Below are 18720 nucleotides of genomic sequence, written 5' to 3' on the forward strand. Positions count from 1 at the left end.
TCGTATCATCTTGTACGTGGATGACGATAAAATGCTTTTCGTCTTGGTTTGCACCAATCAGAAGGGAACCATGATGCATCGAAATACATGTTTGGAATGACAATGAAAAAAATGGCTAAGAAGCAAGCGAGCTTCATGTTTGTGTCGTCCCTTCGTGTTCCCTCGTCCAGGGTTTTTACATTATGCAACATGTTTGGAATGTTATGGCATATTTGCGTGAACAGTGATTATTTTCCCATAATTTCTGATGGCTAGGTGTGAGAGCACCAGCATTCTTTTTGACGGGAACAGCCTTCCCAAGCAACAAACAAAGTTTGGGCGAAGCTTGCCAATAGTTAAGCTGGCCTACCTGGCCTTGGTTGGTACATGGTCGGCCAACAAGCTTGTTTCTTGGTACGGATCTGTACCCTGGACAATGACATGCCAAGCATTGGTCCGCTTGCCACAGACTGAAACAGTCTTGTGGCGTCGCTCATATTCGTGCTCAGCTGTCTTGCGGCGTAAGATCACGATTCATTTGTTGCACATATTTCCCACAACAGACAGTGAGCACGGCGTTTCAAATTGCAAAAAATAGATAGGCGTTTCAAAGTGTTAAAAAAGCTTGCAAGGTGCCTGTGGCCACAACACGACCAAACTCATCCAAAAAAACAATGGCATTCGGATTGCCAGCTGTTGGATGGGACAAACATATGCAATGGCATTTCTTTCCTGAGGAAGAACAGATACTATACATCGCTTGTAGTAGCTCCGGAGGTGAGTTAGCTTAGCTTAATTGGTAGAGTCCTGCACCGGTAATCCAGAAGATGTGGGTTCGAGTCCTACACCTGGCTAACCTTTTCAATGACTTCCATCTTTCATGGTTAAAGTCTAGTGACACTAAAATATCGAGGAGAGGGGACTGGAATAATTCAACAGCCTACAGGCCCATTACTATAACATCAATCATGTATAGAATTCTAAAGAGAATAATCAAGTGCAGATTGGAAAGACTGGTGGAAGAGAGAGGCCTGCTCGGCAACCTGCAGTTTGGTTTCAGGAATGGCATGCAGATAGAGGACAACCTATATGTGCTCACTCAGTGTATCGAGATGGCCGAAAAAGAATGGAGAGAATTAAGGACTTGCTTTCTAGATATTGAAAAAGCATACGACTATGTTAAGCACTCGCTCCTGTGGCAACAGCTTGAGGAAATGAGGATAGGGAGAGATACGGGGGAGCTCCTACAACACATATATGCTGATAACAAGGTAATAAATTAGGAGAGGATCAGAAGAGAAGAGATTAAGACCAACAACGGATTAGAGAAGGATGCCCCTCTCACCGCTCCTGTTTATGCTTTATATATCACAACGGGAGAAGAAGTTGGAGCAGTCACAATTAGGATTTGATATCTCATATATGAATATAGGACAGGACAAAAGGTAAAGTAATCTGTACCAGGAACAATTTATGCAGATGACATCATACTGCTGGCAAACAGCATGCAGGAGCTCCAGGATCTCATGAACATCTGTCCACAAAGCGGGTAACAAATGGGACTGAAATTTAGCGACAGCAAGGTAATGAACTGAACCAACAACCACACCGACGAAGACAATGAAATCCACAGCCGTACAATGCAAGAAAATGCTGTGGAGAAAACACATCAGACGAAGTACCTGGGGATCATAATAACAGACGAAGTGCGCTATCGCACTTCCACGCAATAAGTGGAAGTCCGCTATGTACATGGGAGCCTGGAACGGCCCCACGCAAACGGCGGAGTGCTTTATGGGACATCCTCGAGCGTGCAGCGTCAGGCGACGTTAAGTGTGCAGCATGTGGGACCAGGCGTGGATCTAGGGGGGGGGGGGGGGGGTCCAGGGGTCCGGACCCACTTCAATTCCAGACTTGAACACAGGGATCAGTGGACCAACCTGAGCATGCACGTGGCACTTGTCCACAGCGGAACTCCAGTCCCCTCAATTTCCGCTATCAAATTTTAGCCGATGGTTACGTCCGAGGAGGGTCTCAGCCGCGTTTACCGTTTCCCCTTCCCGTTATCTCACCCAGCCCATATTCACGATACCTCCTCTTCCTTCTTTCTTTATTACTGCACCCTAATTTCTTAAATGCACCTGAACCGTCCATCACTATCCTGCACCTTTCTCTCCTTCTCCTTCATCCTGCACCTTCCATCTTCACACACTTTACATGTTAGATTTTGAAGGCCAGGCAGTCAGAGACCAGAAGCTGGTTCTTGAAAGCTGTGCAGTACCATGGTACAGCAGAAAGCAGCAGTTCAACAATGTGCTTCGTTCAACTTGCTTAGTGAAAAAACACGCGGAGACATGCTGCTCATTGCCCATAAACTCGGGCTTCAGATGCCAACAAACAGAGAGAGGAGGAAAAACGAAGGGGAAAATTATCGCGTAGGAAACGCACGGAGACACCAGAGACACTGCTCCACTCGATGCCTCAGTTTTTAGTGGCTATACAGATTGAAAATGTCGCAGAAGCGGATCGTCAACCTGTTTGATGCTGGCAATGCCAGCAGCAGTACTGCGAAGCGTCACTGTCGGGACGAGTGCAACAGTAAGGCATTTCACCCTTCTTGTCCTCGCCTGAGGTCTAAAGTTGCAGCAGCATGTATCAACATAGCAAACCATAAGAATATTTATTGGCAGCGCTCTTGAACCCATTGTTTGTATCCATGACCAATATAAACAAAGTAATGTCAGGTGGCTGAAAAAAGAAATACGTATTTACAGAACAAGTGTCCTCCTCCGAAGAGCCCGCGCCAGAAACACGCAAGTCGCCTACATCATACCTGAATGAGCATCTGTCAACGCCTGCAGCCGATGCACAAAGTGCTGCAGACAGTAGGGACATTGGGTACATCGTCGATCGATCTTTGCATCTGAAAGCTATGACTGACTCTCAGCGGTTCGAGTTTTTTAAGAATCCATTTGTACCACTGCCTGACATGCAGCAATATCACACACTGTAACTTAAGGCAAAGGGGTAAAGGTGAAGAAACTAACTTTTCAGAGGAGCTGGCTCGACAAATACAGCTGGCTTGTGTACAGCAAACACCTGACCGGAGGCGTTTGCAAGATATGCGTTCTATCTTCGTACCAAGTCGTACAGCTCGAAGCAGAGTTAACTGGAACGCCGCGTCGACCAGCGGAGCAAGGGGAGAGCCACCCTGGCGGCGTCTAGTAGAAATAAAGGGCGAGGAGGTTTTGACATTTCCATTCTAGTCGGAGGGGAGTTCGCTGTGGCGTGCCGAAGAGTGCGCAATCGGGTTGGCGTTATCAACGCTTCGCTCGTTTGTTTTGGGCGACCGTGTCTGAGGGATTGCAATGAATCGATGATATCCCGATGGCGCGCGGCAGGTTAGCACGTGCGAACCAGTCGTCTCTCACCTCTCCCAAACTTCCAAAATTAAAATTAAGGTGAAGAGATCCAGATGAGGAAAATTTTCAGAAAAAGGATTGATGTTGGTGAAAAAAAAATCAAAATGCGATTTACGAAAGGTGGAAGAGGCAGATTTGGGGAACGTGCAGTCGAGGTAGGGGCGAAACTCTGCTGACGAAAATTGAAGTGAGGACAAAGGTCATGGTGAATTTGTCTAGCTCTGACCATCATTCACTACACCAATAATAGAAAACCTTCACGGTGACTCCCTGCACTGTGTGCCAGCATGTACACAAAAAACTTTTGTGTATACTAATTGGCTGTTCTTCCGAGAAACTCCCGAGAAACGCGATATGCTACACAATGAAAGCATTGTTTTGTTATTATTTAAAAACTCATTACGATGGTTTCGCGATTACCATCGTTAATTATTTCAAGTCTCTTCGCATCCTCTATTCTGGGCACAGTAAATTTTCCGAAAGAGAGAAGTTGTTATTCATTTCATTCCATCACACAATGAGCGTTTCGGATGACGCGTGCCCATGCGCCAACCTGTTTCCAGGCGCGTGCCATGACATCGATTCTCCACGTTATCTCAGACACAATCGCCCAAAACACAAACAGGTGCAGCGTTGATAACGCCAGCTTGATTGTGCACTCTTCGGCACACCACAGGCCACAGCGAACTCCCCTCCAACTGGAATGGAAATGTCGAAACGCCCTCTCCCTTTATTTCTGCTAAAGGCCGCCAGGGTGGCTCCCCTCTTGCTCCGCCGGTCGAAGCGGCGTTCCAGTTAACTCTGCTTCGAGCTGTACCAACAGCCGTTGGTGGTGAAAACCGCAATTCAGAATCTTGCGAAGGCAAGCGCATGCGGTTTCCTCGAAACGCACATCAACAGTCCGCTCAGTGGCGGATCCAAGGGGGGGGGGGCGGTTGGGCGATCGCCCCCCCCAAAAAAAAACGTCAGTTTATGCATTGCATTTCCCTCTCCCCCTCCCCCACTGCGCGCTCCGGCAAAGAAACCGCCCCCCCCCCCCAAACCGAGGGTCTGTATCCGCCCCTGGGGAGGGGGCACCTGCCCCCCCTGTCCCACCGTCCGACCCATGCCAACAACGGTCACGCGCTTGCTTTCACCAAGATGCCGCCTTCACTCTTTATTCTGTCTCCATGACAGCGCTTTCCTTCTTTCTCGCGCGCGACTCACGGCACGTGGCCAATTCCGCGTCTAAGCGGTGAGAACGGAGTCTGAAGTAAAATGAAGCGAGCGAGTCTTCAAAAGATTGACAGTTTCTTTAGTCGCGCTCCCAAGCATGCCTTGCAAACTTCAATTCAAGACAGCGAGGAGGTCGCGGCGCCGGCAATATCACAATCGGGTTCCTCTACGTTGCCCACGGATGACAGCGACGCGGACGCCAATCCTCAGATAGCGTGTGCCATGCCAGCAAGTGCTGTGGCTGACGGCAACGGTTCACGACATGAGCGCAGTCACAGTGCTGAACATGAATGCGAACTATCGAACACCATGAGTGACAGTGGAAGGAATGATGGCTCCGCTGCAGCCTTTTTACTAGACGTTGGAAGCTTTGTCGGGAAACATGTTGACGACTTCACTAAGCGGCGCTTGTTGGAATCTCATTGGCATCCAGCGGAAAACTACAGTTTCCCATACTCCGTCCACAAAAAAGGCGGCAAGGAAGAAAAGAGATATGTAAGCCACTCACATTTGAGCAAATTTAACTGGCTGGTTCTCTCGAAGTGCCAAAGTGGTCTCTATTGCAAGTATTGTGCACTCTTCACAACGGGGAGCGTAGGAGGGTACCAAAGGAATGTTACTCTTCAAAAGCTCGTTACAAAACCTCTCCGAACATTCGCGAGGCTACTTGGCAAAGATGGTGACCTCCCTCTGCATGAAGCAACTAGATACCACAAAGAGGCGGTTCAAGCCGCAAAAGCCTTTCTTGCCTGTGCCGATGCACCTGAAACGTGCGTCGCCAATCAAGTATCTTGTCAGCGACTTCATCAAGTGGATGAGAACCGGAAAAGACTCTTGCCTATCATAGACTCTATAATCTTTCTAGGGCGCCAAGGAATACCGTTTCGCGGACACAGAGACGACGGGATGCTTGCAGACTGTTCGCAAGGTACTTCATTAACGTCAAACGAGGGCAACTTTCGAGAACTTTTGCGGTTCCGGGTCGCCAGTGGGGACACAGAACTCCAAAAGCACCTTGCCAGCACGTCGTCCCGGGCCACATACATCAGCAAAACGACGCAGAATGAACTCATCCAGTGCTGTGGAGAGGAAGTCCTTGCCACGGTCACTGGGCGTGTGCACGAATCCGGCATGTACAGCGTTATGTTCGACGAAACCACTGACCTAGCTCACATGTCGCAGCTTAGTCTCATTTTACGCTACGTTCACAAGAATGTGGTTCGAGAGGACTTTGTACAGTTCGTCGATCTTCGTCGTGTCAGTAGCGATACTGATACCGGTATCAACATTGAAGAGCCCGTCTTGACAGGAAAGATACTCGGGGAACAGGTTGTAACAACACTGAAGACCTTAGGCCTCGACCCAGAAAAGCGCGTAGGTATAGCTACCGACGGCTGCGGCGTCATGGTGTCCGAGATCTGTGGCGCTGTGTCTGAGATCAAGAAACATGCGCCTAATGCGGTGCACTGCCCGTGCTTCAACCACGCACTCAACCTGTCTTTGTCCAAGTCCTGCAAAGTCCAAGCGATCAGAAATGCTGTTGGCATTATGAAAGAAGTAATTTCCTTCTTTGCGGCGTCATCGAAACGAAACGTGGTATTAAAGAGCACCCTTGGAGGCCAACTTAAAGGCCTTTGTGAGACGAGGTGGGTTGAACGGCACGACAGCGTTATACAGTTTCGAGAGTCCGTGGGCAGTGTGTCGAAAGCTCTTGATACCATTGCTGACTGGAAAGAGATGCAAAGCGCAGCGAAAGCAAAGACGCTCCGTGCTGCCATCAGTGACTCCGAATTCCTAGTAGCAATTGTTTGCTTGGCGGACATACTCGCGCACACTGTTCCACTGAGTCGTCTCTTTCAGAAGGAATATCTTGACGTTCGCACGGCTAGGAGCGCGTTGGCAGACACCATGACTGTTCTCCGCGACCGCAGAGAGAAAAGTGAAGAGGCATTTTCGGAGCTCTACAAGCAAGCCAGTGCCCTGGGAGAAGAACTGGGAACAGAGTTGCGGTCCCCACGTATAGCTAAGAGACAGACTCACAGGTGCAACGTCGCTACGGCCAATACAGAGAGCTACTACAGGATGTCACTGTACACTCCGTTAATGGATAATGTGCTGTCAGATTTAGAGACAAGGTTTACAACCGAGGCGGAAAGAGCATACGAGCTGTTCCTTTTTGTGCCCCCTCACACCTGTGCCACAGACGACGTCGACAAGGAAGCTGTTTCTGCTATTGGGGAGCGGTATTCTGCGTTCATGGGGAATAGCGCGCCAATAGGACCACTTCTACTTCAAGCCGAGCTGAGGTTATGGCGCGAAAAGTGGAAGACCCAGACTGAGGTGCCGGGTACTGCTGTTGAAGCTCTGGACAAATGCGACAGGGAGGTCTTCCCTCTAATACGTACGCTTCTACAAGTACTGGCCACTCTCCCTGTTAGCGTAGCCAGTGCCGAACGGTCCTTCTCTACTCTCCGTCGGTTAAAATCGTGGATGAGTACACAGATGGCTGAAGAGCGCTTGACTGCGTTGGCATTGCTGCACACCCATAGGGACATTGCCATCGATACGCAAAGGGTCATCGATCGTTTCGCAAGTAAGGCTCGCGGACAACGGAGACTAGATTTTGTCATCTGAGTGATATTTATATACCAGTTCTCTGATGCACAATAAACATCAGTTTTGAGTTCACTGCATGTCAGTAACGCTATACAAAAATCACCTTTAACGAAGAAAAAACTGTCGCAGTTCCCCGCGGCAGGTACAGTAGAAGGGCCCCTTCTTGTCCCCCACCCCCACCGCACGCACAACAAGGCATAGGCATCTGAAGATTGAAAACACTATATAGAAATTCGCTTGAGACGTTGTCCGCCCCCCCCAAAATGAGGGTCTGGATCCGCCCCTCAGTCCGCTACACCAGAATTCATTAATATAAGCCACCGCCTTCATATCATCAATGACGGATCCCAGCAAGACTCTCCTCGCACTGCTGTTGAAGCAATCACAAGAGCTTTATGACCGTAACTTGCGCATCTTGCGTCCCATCGTTGACACCATCATCTTCTGCAGGAAACAGTGCATTCCGCTGCGTCGGTACCGCGACGATTCCACAAATACTTCGCCCAACAAGGGGAACTTTATGGCACTGGTGGAGCTTGTTGGACAGTATAACCCCCTTCTCCAGAAACACTTTGAAACTGTGTCACGAAATGCAATGATGCTGTCGAAGACCACCCAGAATGAGATTATCGACATTTTGAAGCATGCCATCTAAGAAAAAGTCGCCAATGAGATTAAGAATGGCGGGAAAGTATTTTCCGTTATTGCCGATGAAGCAACCGAACCTTTCTCTAATCGAGACTACTAGCGATTTGCCTGTGGTACGTCGCCGCCGTCGAGAACATCAAATAGGTTCTTTTTGACATAATGCACTTAGAGCGGGAAACTGGCACATACGTTCCGGAAGCAATACTCGGCTGCCTATCGAGACACCAGCTGGATGTGAACGATATACGTAGGCAATGATACGACGCCGCGTTTGCAATGTCATCAGCCCGTGTGGGCACACATCCGACAAGTGTCGAAGCAACTTGGCCTTCGGGAGAGGAAAATCAGTTGCGCTGCGCATGCGCTAGAAGGGATGTCACGTGTCTCTCTTTGCTGCCGCCGTGCCGTCTGCTCGCTTCGCGTGCGCATGCGCTAGCACACAGCGGTTTGTTTGCTTGAGGATGAGATTTGTGTTTGTGGTTTGTGGTAGCGGTGAAGCAACTTTGCCAAATATTCCGTTCAAGTTCCTCGCTGGATGTCCCGCTCGTCCGTCGATGTTCAACAGGTGAGGGAACGTTTCAGCAACGCCTGCGAGTTTCATGCTCCCGGTTCAAAAGGTGAGGGCGTCTGTACAAAATTGTAAAATGGGCCGCTCTGTTACTACAGATGCAGCAAGTGCCAGTCCACTTTTTCTCAGCTGCACCTTCTCAGTCCAGGCAGCAACAGCACCAGGTGAATGTAGGTACACAACTTCCAAGTGAAAGACGCACGAGTGCAATTCTGAAGCTGGTAAGTACGTCTCATGCTACACACCATTCGCGTTCAGCGCTCTTATTTTGCATGTGTTGTAGCAAGTAATTCAGTGGCATAAACCGGCAGACTGGTGCGTAATGTACACCCATAGTGCCAAGTTGCACTAATTCTGGTGACGTGTTCGTGAAATCTGTGTAATCGGACTGTCTAATTGTCACCTGGTCGCGGTATATGAGTACGAAATATCGTGGTTTCGGCAGTTATCAGTAATCTTTCGTTGTGCTTAATGGTTCCTATTACTTTGTATTTGTGTTTCTACTGAGAATTATCATACTGTATTCTTAACTGGAGCAACAAAATTACCAAACACATGAGGATAGTGTTGAAACTGAGGACATTGCTTATTTTTACTGATTTCAGATTTTCAGGCATGGAGAGAAGAAATGCAGGATGCAGCCAAGAGACATTTTACTAAAGGCACAGGGGTAAAAAGATTGAAAGGTGGAGGTTTAAAGTGTTGTTATATTTGTAACTGATTGGGTGCTTTTACAGAGAAGAACGTCAAAGGAAAAAGGTCCATAAAATCATAAGGTTCCGTCAGGCATGGGGCAACCTGCATTGATGATTCGTCTGCATTGTTCCAGACTGGCAAGGTTCTAGGACACAACGACACATTCCTAAGGGGCCCCCTACCATCTCGCTCATGATCAGAGCTGACAATTAAGGCATAATGGTTTCAAATTTCCAAAGATTCTCTAAGAAGTGGCATGCATTTCAGAATTTGTATGAGTACAACACAACAGCGTGTACAGCCCGAGACAAAAGTTCACGGCACTACGCCTTGGTCCCCTGCCAGCTACCAGCAAGAGATCGAATAAGAAACGGGTCTATCTCTCAGTATGTGCGTCCGCTCTTGTTTGATGCTAGGGTGTCACTCCAATGGAAAAATGTGACACCATGGTGGTCCGTAAAGATTTGTACCAAGCTGCACATCGTACAACCCCGACAACTAACAAACACTGCTCGGTAAGGTCAGTGTTCCAATTTGAGATTTTGCTGCCTATTTCTTCCCAAAAGGCTGCTCTTGCTTGTGAACTCCGGTGTACAGTGCTGGACAAAAGTTTACGGAACGCGCGAGCGATGTATTTTCTCCTCGGTGCGACACCCTGGCGGCGGGCGGAAGCGGGCTCGTTCATTCGTTCAGAGGGAGGAAAGGAGTGCGCCGGTAGTGACACCAATCCAAAACACTTCGCCGGCGCATTCAAGCGATTCCGAAACTACCGCAGTGTGTCGCAACCAGCGCACTCGCCCATCCCTCTGAACGAGTGAACTGGCCCGCTTCCGCTCGCCGCTAGGGTGTCGCACGGAGGGGAAAATACACCGCTCGCACGTTCCGTAAACTTTTGTCCAGCACTGTACCAAGACAAGTTCAGAACAAAGAATTTATAGTTAGACTTTGAAGGCAGTAGTCAACATAAATAAGTTTTACCTCTGAGATGATTGCCCATTCAAGGCAACAACAAACTCGTAGGTTCACCACATCATCTAAACTTCCTCGGCCTGTTACAGCTTGTTTCTGTCCACAAGGAGTGGTGACATGAACTATCATTCATCGAGCATTTGTTAGGAGGTTCTCAGAGGAATCAGTCAGACAGATGTGCTTCAGATGTTTTTTTTTTTTTTTTTCAGTTTTTAGGTTTTTATTGTTATTCCATGACAGTATACACTGATACTGATAGTGGGCAAGCCCTGTTGAACAGTCCAAGACACAGTCAGTGCAAATGTCTACACAATTTGAGGGGAACAGAAATACCAAGAACACATGACAAGTATTAGAAACAAATAGCAAAGATATTGCACAGCAGAGAAATGCACATAATCAAAAAGTAATTGCATGTCACCCTACATATCAGCAGAAAAGTCCTGTTTGATAGTGTTTTTGAAGGATGCCAGATTATTGTTGGAACGAATGCGTAGAGCAGTGTTTCTCAAACTCTGGGTCATGAGCTGTTGAAAGATTCATTGTTTCACGCCTAACCAAAAGCTCAATTCATGTTCAAAGCATTAATGGACTGTCATGTGTTGTCACATGACAGTGCTGCATTCATGAGTAAATGATGTAGATGTGAAGGTCCTTAAGCATTAATTCAACAGAAATCATCTGGCTGGGTGTATTTCCTGCTGCTTGGCACACTCTTGGAATCTGGTTGAAAAGCTGCTTCTGAAAACTGCCCTGCTGCTATGGCATTCTTCACACCATCTGTGCATCAATATTCGAACAGATTGGGACAAAAGTTTATGGAGCATCGGGGTGTTGCATTTCTTCATGGGAGTGACACCCTAGCAGCACACAGGAGTGGCCACACACACTGAGAGGTGGACAGAACAGCCAGTCACCTGTTTCTTATTCGATATCTTCCTGCTAGCCAGCAGGGGGCCGTTCCGATGAGGTGCAAGGCAACAGGCTCATTGATATAGTGTCCAGCTGGAATTTGTGGTATTTTGGAACGATGTATTGCTATCCAAAACTGGACCTGGACTGTGTGTTTGGCTCACTGAGGTTACCGAAGAGCTACGTTTCCTTGAGGTGTGAAACAAAGCTTGATAAAATGAATCAACCAAGTTGTGTGATCTAACTTGCCAATACTGAGTAGATTTACAATATAGATTTGCAATATCTTGAGGACTTTTGCTCTCTTGTAACAAATGCTAAATAAATACAATCAAGCATACATTGGAACTCATTTGCTGAGGCAAGACACATGAACATACAAACATATGTGATTGTGCTAGTTATTTTCACGCACATAGTATGATCTTCTGAATTCCCAGTAGCTGTTCGAACACATAGCTGCACCCGTTTTAACTCCTTGCATCTTTGTTGAGACAAAGCGGAGTTGTTTGGCATTTTTGTTCCGCAGTATCACAGCAGGTTTAGCACTGCATAGCCAAGATCGTACCTTTACTAGTGCATCTGGGAGGTCCCCATAGAACCCCCCATAATATTTTCTGGCTACCGCACGGATAGCCAACACTAGCATGAGACAAAGTAGAAGCCAACTTGAATATACAAGGCATAATGATGTGCATGAAGAATTTTAAAATGATTGAGCATTGTATGCGAATTACATTATCAAAATGTTGATGAGAGTCATGTACCCCGGCCACCATATTTTTGATGATAACGAAAGACGGCAATTGAGCTGGTGTGATGCCAATATATTTTTCCTTTAATCTAATGAAATAATTATGCATTATATATAGTCATGAAGAGTTTGCTGATGGATGTTGGAAGGGTGTACATTTCTTTAGATAAATCATTCACAAGAATACACACAGCGGCTTTGAGCTCACCAAGGTTTTATGCAATGCCAACTGATGTTAGTATTTTCATGGTAAAAAGCATCTGTTGCAGCTGAAGAAAACAATACCATCAGTCAGGGGCAGTTGTCTCGTTATATTGCAAGAGAGCACTGGAGAGATATAAACACATGGAATAAAACAAACTGCCTAGTGCAGTGAGTGGAAAGTTTATTCCACTTCTTATTGGCAGAATATTAACACAATTTTTTCTACAAGATTTCTCAGGTCAGAGCACTTTATAGGATATACAAATTGCCAATTATGTGTGTTATGTGTATGTATATCACCACACTTAAATGTATTTACCTGCTGTAATATACCCCACACCAAGCTAAAAATGGGGCATATTGTCTTCAGTTGAAAAGTCAATGCAGGAGAGCATGCATGGCTGTAAAGTGTTTCACCTGAACCATTACCCAAAATGTATGAAGTGGCAGTACACAACTATCACATAGAATGACCCATCTGTGGTGCCATGTGTAGAATCTATGCACACTTTTCTTTTGATATTAACATTGCCTTGAGTTTGAGGGAAAGCACAGGACGAACACGGGATGAGACGAACACAAACACACGAACCAGCAAAGAAGCTTTAATACACGAAGTGAAGGAGAGACGGGTAAAAAGAAAGTGTACACTTCGGCATTAACATCAAGTCAACACCAGCTAGCTTTCCTGCTCCTCCTGTGTTCATCACACTTTTGTTGGTGCCCAAATGCCTTACCAGCTGTTTTTGCATGCCTGTCATGAGAACTAGCAAGAAATCCTCATCTTGCAACAAGTCAGTATTTCCTCGTTGAAAGACAGTAGGATCATCCTTCTTGCCTTTGTGTGTGAGGGAAAGCACTGGACTGTTTGTTTGGGCTCTGATAGAACTGACCAACAAGGCAACACTGGTTTGGTTGTCGTCGTGTTTCCTCTCACTGTAACATATATTATAGTCCCTCATGGTGATGTACAGGTACTGCCTTGTAATGAGGTGAATAGGATCCTTTGAAACGTGCCGTCCAGCACACCCCGAATACTGAGCTGCATAGTACGCTGAGTGCAATGCCGTCACGTAGTTTCCCTAACATAAACAAATAGTTTCTGGTAGGTAAAAAAGGACATTCCAGTACAATATAGTGTTTTACAAGTGCCTGTACGCCCGCAGCACATCGTTGCCATTGCGGCTTCTCCCGTACCTGTTTTTTTTTCTTTTTTTAAGGAGTAGCAAGCTGGCACTTGCCTGGCTGACATCTCCTTTTGTGTGAATAAACATATACCCCCCCCCCTGCACGGGCTGCCTCTATTACATCTTCCTCTGTTTTTGTAAGTGGGGTGTAGGACAGCCCCAAAATCATATGCATAATAGGAAGCTTGGAAGACAAACGAGACCTTGCCAGTTTGGAACATTGCAGACATATCAGCAAGGCAGGTGTCCCCACGCCTGACGGAACATTGTGATTTGATGGACCTTTTCCTTTGATGTGTCCTCTCTATAAAAGCATCCAATCAGTTACAAATATAATAACACTTTAAACCTCCATCTTTCAATCGTTTTACCCCTGTGCCTTTAGTAAAATGACTCTTGGCTGCATCCTGCATTTCTTCTCTCCATGGCTGAAAATCTGAAATCAGTAAAAATAAGCAATGTCCTCAGTTTCAACACAATCCTCATGTGTTTGGTAATTTTGTTGCTCCAGTTAAGAACAGAATGATAATTCTGAGTAAAAACACAAATACAAAATAATAGGAATCATTAAGCACAACGGAAGATTACTGATAATTGCCGAAACCACGATATTTCTTACTCATATACCGACTTCGGTGTTAAGATGGAACAGGTGACAATTAGACAGTCCGATTACACAGATTTTACGAACACATCACCAGCATTAGTTCCACTTGGCACTATGGGTGTACATTACGCACCAGTCTACCGGTTTATGCCCCTGAATCATTTGCTACAACACATGCAAAACAAGAGCGTTGAACGCGAATGGTGTGTAGCATGAGACGTACTTACCAGCTTCAGAATTGCACTCGTGTGTCTTGGAAGTTATGTACATACACCTGGTACTGCTGCTGCCTGAACTGAGAGGGTGCAGCTGAGAAAAAGTGGACTGGCACTTGTTGCATCACAGCGGGCACAGAGCGGCCCATTTTACAATTTTACAATACAAAGTTGCTTCACCGCTACCACAGACCACAAATCTCATCCTCAAGCAAACAAACCGCTGTGTGCTAGCGCATGCGCAGGCGAAGCGAGCAGACGGCACGGCGGCGGCAAAGAGAGACACGTGACATCACTTCTAGCGCATGCGCAGCGCAACTGATTTTCCTCTCCCGAAGGCCAAGTGTCGAAGCATGCCCTGTACATACACTGCGCTTCTCACCGACTAAACTTAAAGGGACAGAAAAGTGAATATAAACCTATCGAAACTATATGTTCAGCGAAAAGCTTGAACCTTCAAAAGTTCAAATATCAAAGAACTCCGCTGAAATCGTTGTAGTTTTTCTGTAATCGAATTTTCCATAATTGCATGTGCAGGGACCTAGTAGGAAACCGAGCAGTCTGTCAACAACTGCATGACCCCGCGCCATCTGTCGAGGACGCATGTAATACGCGCACTTCCGGGCGCTAATCCGGCGAAAACGAAAATGGCAGTGGGCATTTGTGACCACTTTCTACGTCGAGAATATCGAGCCTCTTGAACATGAGTGCGCTGGAATTCCGCATTCGAGAACTGTCGCTCACACAGAACTGTTGTTCGTGCGTTAGCGTGCTGGAAAGTGTGTTCTTCGCAGCAGAAGATTCCTCGTCCAGAGATTAATCGGAGTCACATTCGTCCTCAGCAGTAGCTCACCGTGCCGTGAAGATGGACTGCTTTGTGAAATTTCCATGTATCAGGCAGAAGCACTTGTGTAAGCCGAAACAAGCGCTGTTTTTTCGTCGTGCAGGTGTTAATGTGTGAAATGCAAACCGACGGATACTACGGATTGATACTACGGTTTTTGCTGCCAAGAGGTAGAGAATGCGTGTGAAAAGCAGACAGACGATTGCATCAGAACTAACGAATATTTCGAAATACTGTGCCTTGACACCGAAGTACTGCAAGTGTCTTTTACATACATCCGAGAAACCGAAGAGCATGGCAATATACACGGCAGCGCCGTGTGGTCTTTACGCGCTACTTGAACGACAAACTGGACGGAAAACCCTTATTTCTGCAGGAAATTCCGTTATACCACCTGTCAGCCATTCACAAGAAGGATATGGGGTGCTCCGAGAAAATACAGTAGAAAGTACTCCACTGGATCTCGATCTGCGTCATGCATGCTATTAGGGATGCTTTCCCATCAGTGCGCTGACCTGTAGAAATGTTGTCAACATATTTTCATTTCTTGGTTGCTGCAAGTTTTTCTCATTGCTTTTTCTTTGCTGTCACAGCATATTATAATTACTAGTTTGTTCCTGGAGGGTTCAGTAACCTGTGGGCATAGATGTATTTGTAGGTTATACTCATGTCTCAATTGAGTCTCATGTGAGGAGTAAGTAAGATAATTTTCATCAGTGTCATTCAGCTAAACTGTGTTCATAACCTTCTAGTATACTTCTTAGTGACCACGTTTCCAAATGTCAACTAATAATTGAACCAAGATTGGGATTCAGCACTTAATTAACTCTGTTTTGCTAAACGGAGTACTTGTAACTGATTCATTATCACGTCACCAACTAACATTTGTAAAGAAGGACTTGAGGGCTGACTTCAAGTATTATTAACCCTTGATCTGGGTTCAAAGTTAACCATGCACCATTGGTGTGCATAGTACTCCAAAATGGCTAAATAATTTATTGCATAAGTTCTCTGTTACTGTAATTGAGATGTACTTTTGTAAAGTACTTTTGACAGCCCTGCAAATTGAAACTGGCTTCAGTGTACACTACAAATGCATCGTAACATTTAATTGAAATATAATATAAGGGCAGAAGCAACATTTTGTCACAACTCAAACTATATCTTTCTTTTTTATTGTCCACGGATTTAGGAAACAGAGTAGGACTTCCTGCCCTCTGATGTTTTGACGTACTTGATAAGCGCGGATCCCATAACAAGCGACGCGCTGCAGAATTTGTCGCTGTCGCGTCTAATCATGGCGCGACTTCCCGGTCCATTTGAGCAGCGACATTTCGTCGCCGAGAAATGATGTTTTTGGAGAAGCAATGCTTATTTTATCCAACTAAGTTGTAAATTGCCATAAATATACCGAAAATACTATTTCATTCGTCAAAACGAAGAGAACTTGTAATGAAGGTGCTTTGTAATATTCGCCGTAACGCAGTGGCGCTGCTGAGGTTGAAGTTCCCAACGCCCCGCCCACTTCTTCGTCTGCTACTTTTGTTGGTTTCGGTTTGCGAAATGTCGAAAGCGCGCGCTTTATGTTCGAGGACGATGTCCCGAAACTATCAAATGATGTTGTTGCGGAAGAAGCAGCTTCTTCTTCGGATCCTGCTGTTACTCCTGTTGTGGCGAAAGGCGGCTGAGCCGTCTTTACCCCGTTGGTGGGTCCGCGAAGAGTGGCTTTATCGGGGAACCGAGGGAGCCTACAACACAATGGTTAGTCCTCCACTTCTTTTCCCCCCTTTAGTATATGGTTTAGACCATGTGTGAAATAAGATATTTTCACTACTGAAGGTGCGGCGGATGCAATCCAGCGACTCCGAACTCCATTATACATTCCTGAGGATGTCTCCGAGTAGATTCGGCCACTTACTGGGACTCCTAAAAGAAAGGCTAACAAAAAATGGGCAAAGTGGGTTCAGTGCATGCCCCTACAGCACACATAGGAAGGCTTTACGATTGAAGATCGTTTTTTAAAGGCGTTTTATTTGCGTGCTGTGGTGCCTCGATATGTAACGACGAGAAACGGTGACGCTCAGAGATGCTTTCGCTGGATTTCTTGTGGCCCAGTATTCCTTGGCGGCGCCACTCTTGCAGGTGAAATTGAAGGAGACAAGAATACACGTTTTCACGCTGCACTACGATTGAACATCGTATTTTAAAAGCGTTTTGTTTGTGTGCCTCGATATGAGATACGAAAACGGTGACGCTCAGCGCAGCGATGCTTTCGCTGGATTTCTTGTGGCCCAGTATTCCTCGGCGGCGCTACTCTTGCAGCAGAAATTGCAGGAGACAAGAACACACGTGTTCCCACGCTGCACTGCCCTTTTGTAATCTATAGCCTCGTCTTGTTACCTGCATTTCGCTCCATTTATTGCACTGCAATGCCAGCAGGGCAGCACAAGATACACAAAACCACACAACGTTGCTCCGTAGGCCGCCATTGCTGTTTACCTACCAAGTGCAAACTGCGCAAGCGTCACGTTCGCTGCTCTGATTGGCCTCCTTGTTGCGTCGAACGCACTGCTGTGCGGAAAAGTTGAGCCGACGCGAACTTTTCAACGTCCGTGCGTGGGAGCTCTCCGTTAGCTCGTTGTCATGGTAACTGACGGATACAGGCCAACGGAACGGATGCCTGTGAGTCAAAACGCATCAGTGAGGACCAAGCTTAAGTGTTGCTGCAGCATGCAGAGATCGTGCTGTTCCGAATGTGATGGACACAGTGAATGACGTATACGTGTTTTTTTTTTCTCCTCTCCAAAGCGAACCACTTTCCTAGAGACTGTGATTTCTCAGTCTAAAGGCGACGCGAAAAGAACAAGACTGCAGGGGACTCCGTAAGACGAGGTGGGTGGAAAGACACACCTGCTTCGAAACGTTTCATGAACTCTATGAAGTCGTCGTGGACTGCTTGGATGCGATGGCCTTGGCTAAATGCCCTGGCAGGAGCGCACCGTGGAACTTTGACAGTGCGACTACGTCAAAAGCGCCTGGCCTGTATTGCAGGCTTCGCTCCTCCGAAATGATCGTAACTTTTGCAGTTAGACACGTTCTGGAGTTCATTCGGCCAGTCGTCATCAAAATCCAAAAGAGAGAGATATATATTCCTGACGCCCTATAGGTGGCGACAGCGCGGAGCCATCTCTCGGCGGAAGAATGCAACTTGCGGGGGAGTCGGCCCTCGTGGTTTCGTTTTCATCGTGCTTGTGCGATAGGTCTTGGCGCCTCGGCCAGACGGCGCAGCGGTCGCTGATCGTCAGCGCCACACTCGTGAAAAATTTGAACTGCTGGGCCGTGCTCCAGTCGTACGGCGCACTGTGCAGTGTTTACATTGTGCAGTCAGTGGCCAGTATGTATCGCATTTATTTCGGTTTCAAGAAGTTAGTTTCCCTCGACGACTTCTTTCGTGATTCAAATCTTTCAAAGGGCCAGAGACTAGTTAAGCATGTATTTGGAGTGGAGGAGATATCTGCCTGCGACGAAGTTGTTATTGAGGCCAAGTGCGTGTCCCAAGTTAAGGACAGCGTCGTTTACAACGTGCGCCTTGAGGTAAGCTGTCGGACAATTTTTTGTTCAGACTCTGAGTTAAAGCAATATTGTAACGGGTTCTTGGACTTCCTTTTCAACACAGGTAGCCAGCAATGGTCCACGCACAGTACAACGGGCGTCATGCACCTGCAAAGCGGGAGTCGCTGGACGGTGTAAACATGCTGCAGCCGTGTGCTGCTACATAAATGAGGAAGAGGAGACCTCGTGCACAGGACAGCCTCAGAGGTGGGGCAAACCAACGCCAAAGCCGCAGAGAGATATGTCAAAAGGGATGGACGACTTGTTTCCCG

The 18720-nt window shown here is 46.8% G+C and overlaps 1 protein-coding gene and 2 long non-coding RNA genes across 3 annotated transcripts; 2 read left to right on the plus strand and 1 right to left on the minus strand.

Annotated features, from left to right (window-relative positions):
• Positions 1-4658: 4658 nt before the first annotated feature.
• LOC135389392 (52 kDa repressor of the inhibitor of the protein kinase-like) lies at positions 4659-7250 on the plus strand. Its single transcript, XM_064619446.1, has one exon. The coding sequence runs from the start codon at positions 4659-4661 to the stop codon at positions 7248-7250; it is 2592 nt and encodes an 863-aa protein (XP_064475516.1).
• Positions 7251-8258: 1008 nt separating this feature from the next.
• On the plus strand, positions 8259-9137 carry LOC135386940 (uncharacterized). The gene is made up of 3 exons (XR_010420728.1): positions 8259-8445; positions 8547-8669; positions 9054-9137. It is a non-coding gene; the product is annotated as an uncharacterized LOC135386940 (long non-coding RNA).
• Positions 9138-11425: 2288 nt separating this feature from the next.
• On the minus strand, positions 11426-14112 carry LOC135386941 (uncharacterized). Its single transcript, XR_010420729.1, has 3 exons — positions 14005-14112; positions 13374-13606; positions 11426-11573 (listed from the first exon to the last, which is right to left on the minus strand). It is a non-coding gene; the product is annotated as an uncharacterized LOC135386941 (long non-coding RNA).
• Between the last annotated feature and the right edge of the window lie 4608 nt (positions 14113-18720).

This window comes from Ornithodoros turicata, chromosome 3 (assembly GCF_037126465.1).
Source record: "Ornithodoros turicata isolate Travis chromosome 3, ASM3712646v1, whole genome shotgun sequence".
In the NCBI taxonomy this organism is placed as follows: Eukaryota; Metazoa; Arthropoda; class Arachnida; order Ixodida; family Argasidae; genus Ornithodoros; species Ornithodoros turicata.